At 43.5% G+C, this 9,816-nt stretch overlaps 1 protein-coding gene across 1 annotated transcript in view; it reads right to left on the reverse strand.

The window, feature by feature from the left end:
- Positions 1-4,750: 4,750 nt before the first annotated feature.
- The window catches only part of SLC25A43 (solute carrier family 25 member 43), a 50,650-nt gene continuing 45,584 nt past the window's right edge, over positions 4,751-9,816 (reverse strand). Inside the window, exons 4-5 of the mRNA XM_017511247.2 lie at positions 7,351-7,485; positions 4,751-6,331 (exon numbers count right to left, since the gene is read on the reverse strand). Of these exons, the coding sequence (XP_017366736.1) occupies positions 6,131-6,331; positions 7,351-7,485 (336 nt within the window). The 3' untranslated portion in view covers positions 4,751-6,130. The remainder of the gene's footprint in view (positions 6,332-7,350; positions 7,486-9,816) is intronic.

Consider the following 9,816-nt stretch of genomic DNA (forward strand, 5'->3'; position numbering starts at 1 on the left):
GATTGTGACTGTAGGGCTGAGGTCATTTGTTTCCTTGCTGGCTGTCAGCTGAGGGTCATACTCAGCTTTTAGCTCCTGGAAATCTTTGTCTTCAAAGCCAGCAATGGCGAATCCAGTTCTCCTCAGGCCTCATTTCTCCTGCCTCTTCTTCCATCCTTGCATCTCCCTGACCCATTCTTTTGCCTTCTTCTTCCACTTGTGATTTTTTTTTTTTGAGACGGAGTCTCACTCTGTCACCCAGGCTGGATTGTAGTGGCATGATCTTGGCTCACTGCAACCTCTGCCTCTCAGATTCAAGTGATTCTCGTGCCTCAGCCTCCTGAGTAGTTGGGATTATGGGTGTTTGCCACCACATCCGGCTAATTTTTGTATTTTTAGTGGAGATGGGGTTTCACCATGTTGGCCAGGCTGGTCTCAAACTCCTGACCTCAAATGATCCACCCACCTCAGCCTCCCAAAGTGCTGGGATTTAAGGATTGTGATTAGATTGGGCCTACCCAACAAATCCAGGAGAATCCCTCCATTTCAATGTCTGTAACAGTAATCACATCTGCAAAGTCTCTTTTGTCAGGAAAGGTAACATATTCACAGGTTCTGGGGGTTAAGGTGTGGACACCTTTGGTAGGGGTCATTTGCTTACCGTGACTGGTTTGGACAGTTACATAGACAGCGTGTGCTCCAGCCCACTGTGTACTTGACTCCTGTACTTGTATGTCTCATGGACATTTTGAATTTAACATTTCCAAAACAGAACTTTTAATTCCTCCCCACCAAAACTCTGGCCCTCCTCAGTCTTCCCCACATTGGCAAATGGCAAAATGATCTACCTGTTCTCAAGTCAAAAGCCAAAAACCAGCCACATGTAATCCCAGCACTTTGGGAGGCTAAGGCAGGCCTTGCTAACTTGAGCTCAAGAGTTCGAGACCAGTCTGGGCATCATGGTGAAACCTATGTCTACAAAAATTAGCCAGGCATGGTGGCTTGTGCCTGTAATCCCAGATACTCGGGAGGCTGAGGTAGAAGGATTGCTTGAAATTGGGAGATGGAGTTCTATTTTGGCAGTGAGCCGAAATAGCTCCACTGTACTCCAGCCTGGAACAAAAGATATCCTGTCTCAGAAAAGCAAACAAAAACCAAAAGCCTAGGTGCCACCCTTGACTCCTTTCTTTAACTCCCTACATTCAATCGCTCAGCAAATCATGTTGAGTCCACCTCCAAAATACATCTTGAACTCGTTCATTCATCTCCATCTTTATTGCCACTATTCTAGTCCAAGCCATCCTTTCTTGCTTGGACTTCCGAAATCGCTTCTTAACTGGTTTCACAGCCTTGCTTCCCTCCAATCCGTTCTCCACACAGCAACTGAGTAATCTTTTAAAAATCAGTCAGATTATATTGCTTTTCTGCTTAAAAATCTTTGATGACTCCCCACTGCATTTAGAATAAAATCTAACTTCTTGTTCTGGCCCACGTGGCCACATAAGATCTGGCTCGCTCTCTCCAGTCTCATCTCATCCGACTCTCACCACACTCTGGCTACCCTCACCTCCTTTCTGTTCACCAAGGCTTACCCACTGCCACACTTTTGCACTTGTTTTTCTCTCTGCCAGGAATGCTCTTCTCCCTTGTTCTTTTTTCATTTTATTTTAAAAAATTATTACTATACTTTAAGTTCTGGTGTACATGTGGAGAACATGCAGGTTTGTTACATAGGTATACACGTGCCACGGTTGTTTGCTGTATCCATCCCCCGGCAATCTACATTAGGTATTTCTCCTAATGCTATCCCTCCCCTAGCCCCCCACCCCCCGACAGGGCCTGGTGTGTGGTGTTCCCTTCCCTGTGTCCATGTGTTCTTATCATTCAACACCCACTTATGAGTGAACATGTGGTGTTTTGTTTTCTGTTTTTGTGTCAGTTTGCTGAGAATGATGGTTTTTGAGATGGAGTCTTGCTCTGTCACCCAGGCTGTAGTGCAGTGGCACGATCTTGGCTCACTGCAACCTCCACTTCCCAGGTTCAAGTGATTCTCCTGCCTCAGCCTCCCAAGTAGCTGAGATTACAGGCGTGCACTACCACGTGGGGCTAATTTTTGTGTTTTTAGTAGAGACGGGGTTTTGCCATGTTGGCCAGGCTGGTCTCAAATTTCTGACCTCAAGTGATCTACCTGCCTTGGCCTCCCAAAGTACTGGGATTACCGTACCCGGCCCCCTTTTTTTCACTTTTTAAGTCAAGTCAAGTGAAGCAATGTGAGTAGGAAGGAACAAAGAAATATGTAGCTGGTTGTGATCAATTACTTGTAAACCCCACTGCACTTCGACCAGCCTTCCCTAGTTCTTTGCATGGTTGGCTCATTCTCATCCTTCAGGTCTCATCTCAAATGTCACCTGTCAGAGTGGCCTTCTCTGGCACCCAGGTTTAAAATATTCCCCTCTGGCTTAAGCCAGGGAGGCAGAGGTTGCAGTGAGCTGAAATCGCGCCACTGCACTCCAGCCTGGATGACAGAGTGATACCCTGTCTCAAACAAAACAAAACAAAAACCAAAAATAAAATATTCCCCTTCCCCTTACCTCCACATAATTCTCTAATAAAGTACCTTGTATATAAGCACCCTCATAACATTATAGTCCATGATTACCTAAATTATTGATTGGTTTACTTGTTTATTGACTGCCACTCTCACTAGAATATAAGCTCCTTGAGGGCAAGGACCTTATCTGCCTTTTGTGCCACTGTCTCTGTAGTGCCTAGCAGTTATTGAATAAATGCACAAAGCCACTCTTCTTACTCTAAACCACTTTTGCTTGCTTCCATCTCTGTGACACTGCATTTGCCCTGACATTAACCTGCAATGCCTTCCTATTCGTGACCAGTACATATCCCTTAACTTCCTTCAAAATTTAGTTCAAGACTCATGGCTGTGTGCGGTGGGACATGCCTGCAATCCCAGCACTTTGGGAGGCTGAGACAGGTGGATCACCTGAGGCCACAAGTTCGAGACCAGCCTGGCCAACATAGTGAAACCCCGTCTCTACCAACAAAATACAAAAATTAGCCAGACATGGTGACAGGCGCCTGTAGTCCCAGCTACTCAGGAGGCGGAGGCATGAGAATCGCTTGAACCTGGGAGGCAGAGGTTGCAGTTAGCCAACCTGGGTGACAGAATGAGTCTCTGTCTAAAAAAAAAAAACAATAAATAAGACTCACAACCTCCCCAAATCTCTGTTGATCACTAGTCTCTCTCCCGTGATGACCCCTTCAGTTTTTTATTCACTAAGTATCAGCTCCTTGGCAATCTTAGAAACAGTTGATACTACATTATCATGCCTTTGCATTTGCTTTGTAATCAGTCATTACATATATGTAGGTATATATTTTTTGTTCCTTAAGCCCATAAATTCCTTCTGAATCAATATTGCATCACACATCTTTATAATCCTTCTCAAGTACTTAGTCCAGTGTGGTGCTCATTGTCAGCCATAAAGCAGAAAGGCAGAACTCTCTCTTCATACCTCCAAGGAAATGAAATTAGTTGGAAATTTATTTTAGAAACAGAACAAGAGTTTTAGAGTTCTTCTGAAATTAGAAAAATCAGGCATATTATTTTCCCCTCTTAATTTAATGAAGAAAAAATCAAAACCGCAGCTCGGAAAACATTTCTGTGCATGACAACTGCAAGAGCTTGGCTATCTATTTAATAATACTTGTGGAAGGGCAGCGTGCAGTGGCTCACACCTGTAGTCCTAGCACTTTGGGAGGTGGAGGTGGGCGGAACACCTAGAGTCAGGAGTTGGAGACCAGCCTGGCCAACATGGTGAAACCCTGTCTCTACTAAAAATGCAAAAATTAGCCAGGCATGGTGGCAGGTGCCTGTAATCCCAGCTACTTCGGAGCCTGAGACTTGAGAATTGCTTGAACTCGGGAGGCAGAGGTTGCAGTGAGCTGACATTGTGCCATTGTACTCCAGCCTAGGTGACAATTTTTTTCAAAAGAAAAAAAAACTTGTGGAGGAATACACAAGATATTACCATGAAATAATGTGAGGATTTTATAGTTTAAAAAATAAAGTAAAAATATTTTTGCAGCTTTCAGAACTGTTTGAAAAGTTGTCTGTTTCAAGGAAAATAAAGAGTAATAAACATGAACTATTCACTCTGGGTAAAGAATCTGCCATCCTCCAAACTCTAATAGATTGAACTACAGATGAGATTTCCATGTGTGTGTTAACTGCCATTCTCCATAAAACACAATACCACAGCAGTTGGAAAAGTGAATTATTTTGGTATACTTAAATCGGATAAGGCTCAGAGAGTTTATAGATTTGGCCAGTATGTATTTAACCGTAGTTTTATAACTCAGATTAGCAATAAATGCCCAACATGTCATTTTTTCTTTGGAAAATAAATTTAATAGGAAAAAATACTTGCAACATACTGAAAATCTCTCTCTGTGTATGAGTGTATGTGTGTGTATAAATTAACAATTTAATGTTAGATATTAATGCATTTTTATTTTTTGCGATGGAGTTTTGCTCTTGTTGCCCAGGCTGGAGTGCAGTGGCGTGATCTCAGTTCACTGCAACCTCTGCCTTCCGGTTTCAAGTGATTCTCCTGCCTTCGCCTCCTGAGTAGCTGGGATTACAGGTGCATGCCACCACGCCTGGCTAATTTTTTTGTATTTTTAGTAGAGACAGGGTTTCACCATTTTGGCCAGGCTGGTCTTGAACTCCTGACCTCATGATCCGCCTGCCTTGGCCTCCCAAAGTGTTGGGATTACAGGCGTAAGCCACCACACCTGGCCTTATATTAAGGCATTTAAAAATGCATGGATAGGTGCTATTTGAAAAGTATAGTTATTTAAAGTTTACATAGAATTCCTAAGGTGGAACAATCCTCAAATTTGATTTTTAGAAAGTTTGATACAGATGATTAGGCTAAAGTGTTTATAGTCAGTTACATTTTTTTAAGGTATGTGTGTCAAATGTTCCATTTGATCCTTTCTAGGCAACTGGGACATCTTTGAGAATAACTTGACTAAAGAATTTATTTTCAGGGTAGGCTTGCAAAGCAAGTTAAAAAGGCAGAGAATTCAGGCCACTGAACTGTACATGACTTCAATCAGAAGAAGGTCTTTGGGGCATAATTAAGCAGTCATGGTATAAACTGTCTTCCTGAAACATAAAATTTTAAGCCTGGGATGCTTCAAATTTCAAAAAAGGAGGATGATTCTACTACAATAGTGATAGCTTTTAAATGTTCGATATTTTTATTTGGTTTCATCAGAACATTTAAAAGCTATCACTATTGTGATACACATCACTGAGTGGTGTGTACACTCAGAAGTCAGCAAAAATTTGAATTCAAGAAAGATTGTATTGGGGCAGGGTGCAGTGGCTCACACCTGTAATCCCAGTGCTTTGGGAGGCCAAGGCAGGAGGATTGCATGAGCCCAGGAGTTCAAGACCAGCTTGGGCAACATAGCAAGACCCCTCCTCCAAAAAAAATTAGGTGTGGTGGTACACACCTATGGTCTCAACTCTTGGGAGGCTGAAGCAGGAAGATATCTTGAGCCCAGGAGTTGGAGGCTGCAGTGAGCTATTATTGTGTCAGTGTACTCCAGCCTGGGTGACAGAGCAAGAACCTGTCTCTAAAAACAAAACAAAACAACAGATTGTATTGGGAAGTCTCAGGTCAAACTAAACAAAACTAGGCTGACGTTGGTTTGTACAAGCTTTGCATTAAGTACATGTGACCCGGTGGCTCTGCTCACAATGTGGTATCCACTCAGCCACATCAATTACATGTTGCTTTGAGATGTTATGACAATGCCCTTTCTTTGGTGTTATGTTTCTATTCAGAGCATAAATTGTACATTTTATCATTGCTAGACTCTGATTACAAAATCTCGTGGAATGCCATCATGACACACTCAAGTTGGGAAACCTTCTCATGGTGCAGGAGTTCATGGGGACATCAGTGTGGAGATTTGAGGTGGTGCACGACCATACTGTCTCATATCCCAGAGCAGCAGACAGCAGTAGCTTCTCCTCCCTCCTTAGGTGCCCAGTTATGAGGCTGCAGTTATCTGTGATTGCAACACGCCGTCAGTGCACTTCTAGTTCCATTCCATTTTATAGAGTTGGTTTTTTAGACTTCAGTTTTCTCATTTTGAAGAACTTCTTTAATTCTCGTAATTCCTGGGGCTGCAAACTCTGATCGACTCCTGGGGTCAATTTATAGCTCAGTGGAGACAGAATGTAACCATTTTGATAAAGACAGATTCTCTTGCAGAACTCAAAGGTGCTAAACATAATTCCAAAATATGGAACTATCTGTTAAAACAGAAAATGAAAATCAAGTTAAATTCTTAAAAAGAAAACAATGTGTCTGCAGTCAACTTGGATTAAGGTAAAGTGAGATAATGGCAGTGGCAATACAAATGGCAACTGTTTTTGGAATCAGAGAAGATGGCAAAAGGAAAGCTGGCCCAGTGTGGGTTGGTAGAGGAATGACAGTGATTGAAGGGGATGCCCTGCCTGGGAGGTGATGGATCTAGGTCATATGCACACAGACAATCTAATACTGCCTGTCACGATATGCTGGCCTTGACTGGAATCATTTACATGCCAGCTAGTGCAAGGTTAGTCCAGAGTACTTAACCTTTTTTTTTTTGTTTGTTTTGTTTTTTTGGTCATGGAGTTCTTTGGGAATATGATGCACATACGCATATACACATACATTTTTGCATAGAATTTTAGGATGAGGGGTTAGGTTCCTCTTAGGGGCCCATGAACCTCCACATTAGGAATTTCTGCACTAAATGCTCCGCTCCTCTGGAATGCGGTATAAGATACTCCACCATAGGCCGGGCGCGGTGGCTCACTCCTGTAATCCCAGCACTTTGGGAGGCTGAGGCGGGTGGATCACGAGGTGAAGAGATCAAGACCATCCTGGTCAACACGGTAAAACTCCGTCTCTACTAAAACTACAAAAAATCAGCTGGGCATGGTGGCACGTGCCTGTAATCTCAGCTACTCAGGAGGCTGAGGCAGGAGAATTGCCTGAACCCAGGAGGCGGAGGTTGCGGTGAGCCGAGACCGCGCCATTGCACTCCAGCCTGGGTAACAAGAGCGAAACTCCGTCTCAAAAAAAAAAAAACAAAAAAAAGATACTCCACCATTACACATGTTCCCCTCTCTAAAGGGCTGACAGACAGTGTACATTCATTGGCCTTGTGCTACCCATTAGTGCTAGAGGGGGTTTTCCAAGCTAACTGTGATGGGGGATGACAAAAGAAGAGGGTAGAATTGGAAGAGGCAGAGGAGCAGCAGAGACTGGTAGCTCTTCTTACCTTCAGTAAATTGGCTGTTAATCCATTCCAGAGCCCCAGGACCCCCTGGGCTTTCACTATCTGCCGGAAGCAGTCCACTGCTCCTGAGAAATGGACATCTACTCCTCCACTGTGTGGGAGGTAGGGGCTCTGAGCCTGGCAGGAAACAGAAGCTGGGATGAGATGATTGAAACACTAGGAAATAAATGTCCTAGTGGAAGAAGCCAGGGTCTCAAGTCTGCACTCTAGATGCTGTGCTCCTGGCCAAGATGATAGCAAAGAATGGCTGCCATGGGGTTCTTCTTGTTCTATGGGCTTAGAATGGATATTAACACGCAATACAATCATGATACCCTGTGCACATATTTGTGGTTTATTTTGCCTGGAAGGAAGCAGACATTTGGGACAGACTCAATTTCATACTTACAGTCCCTCCCAACCTATGCCTCTGGACATGATAAACATACTCCCATGCCCTTAGACTTTTTACAGTATTCTCCTGTTTCCTTGTCTTTACTGGTACTTCCTCTGTGAAGCTCCCAAGCAGAGGCTGTTCATTTTTCCACATCACAGATGTGACAGGGTAGGTGGCATTCTTCTCACTCTGTTGCTGTTCCCAGACCCTTCCTCCTCCACTCTGATGACAGAAGCACTTAGCTGGGGCTAATGTCACTGAACCATAGTCCTTGTCCTGCTATTATCTCCTAATATGGCCACTCTTCCACATTCATTGAAGACTATGACACCTGGTAGCTCACCCTCTCCGAGCCTTACCATCATCTTAGGTAACTTTGGCATCTATAAAGATGACCCAGCCTATGACCAGTTTCTGGCCCTTGGCTTCAGTGATCCTCACCTTTATACCACTTTGGCTATCCCATGGATATCATCACCACCTTCAGAGCCAGCCTGACCAAACCCTGTTATTACCCAAATGCTCCATCTCTGAAAGGAATGTTTTATCCTTTATTATTATTATTTTTGAGACAGAGTCTTACTCTGTTGCCCAGGCTGGAGTGGAGTGGCGTGATCTCGGCTCATGGCAACCTCTGCCTCCTGAGTTCAAGCGATTCTCCTGTCACAGCCTTCTGAGTAGCTGGGACTACAGGTGCATACCACCACACCTGGCTAATTTTTGTATTTTTAGTAGTGACAGGGTTTCACTATGTTGGCCAGACTAGTCTCAAACTCCTGGCCTCAAGTGATCCGCCCACCTTGGCCTCTGAAAGTGCTGAGATTACAGGTGTGAGCCACTGCACCCAGTCATCCTCTTAGAAAAGTAATTTTATGATCAGATGAAATGACTTTTCAATATACCATCTACATATAAAACTGGTACTACTTGTCTGGGGATGTCCCCTCATACCTGGCTTTCAGAAATGGCGTTGAGTTTAGATTAAACTCTGCACATACTCTGGTTTGTTTCTGAAATGTTTAGCTGGGGCTATATGGAATTCTGTGGCAACAGAACCAAGATTTTTGAAGTGGGAGAGGAGGTGTGGTACAACAGTAAGAAGAGCACAACTCTCGAGTTGAGCAGGTTCGTTTCTAGTCCTGGTTTCTGCACTTAGTTGGCCATGTGACCCTAGGCAGCTTACCTAACCTTCAGAGCATTCACTGCCTTTTAATACTTGATATAATTTACTTATTTATTTCCTTTATTTATCTGCTCCTTCCTTGCAACTAGAATTTCAGCTACATGGGAGGAGGGATTTTTTTGGTCTGTTTTATTCACTGTATCCTTAGTATCCTTAACACATAGTAGATATTTAATCAACATTTGAATAAATGAAATGTATTCCATTGTCAACCTCCTGGTTGCCAAATCCAGTGGCTCTTTTTGGTTATATCATTACTGGATTTTTTTTGTTTTGAGATGGTGTCTTGCTCTGTGTCCCAGGTTAGAGTGCAGTGGTGCAATCTTGGCTCACTGCAACCTCCACCTCCTGAGTTCAAGTGATTCTTCTGGCTTAGCCCCCCCGAGTAGCTGGGACTACAGGCATGCGCCACCACGCCCAGCTAATTTTTGTATTTTTAGTAAAGACAGGGTTTCACCATATTAACCAGGATGGTCCCAAACTCCTGACCTAGTGATCCACCTACCTCAGCCTCCCAAAGTGCTAACATTACAGGTGTGAGCCACTGAGCCCGGTTATACTGGATTTTTAAGGGGGCAATATTTGGCACTGGTAACCAGCAACTCTTTTGGTCCTCCTCAATTTATATACCCTTTCTAGAAAATTCTACCATAGCTTTTGCTTTAAACACCTCCTACAGGCAGATGGCTCCCAAATCTTTATCTTTGGCTCTGACCTCCCATTGACCTCCAAAACCAAGCACCCAACTGCCTACTGGGCAGCTCTACCTGCATAGTTCACAAGTACTCAAAACTCGACACAACTAGAACCCACTGTTGCCTTTCTCCTTGACAATGTCAGATTTATTATTTCTTCTGTACTTCTTTTTTTTTTTTTTTTTTTTTTTTTT

Source organism: Cebus imitator, unplaced genomic scaffold, assembly GCF_001604975.1.
Source record: "Cebus imitator isolate Cc_AM_T3 unplaced genomic scaffold, Cebus_imitator-1.0 Scaffold445, whole genome shotgun sequence".
Taxonomy (NCBI): domain Eukaryota; kingdom Metazoa; phylum Chordata; class Mammalia; order Primates; family Cebidae; genus Cebus; species Cebus imitator.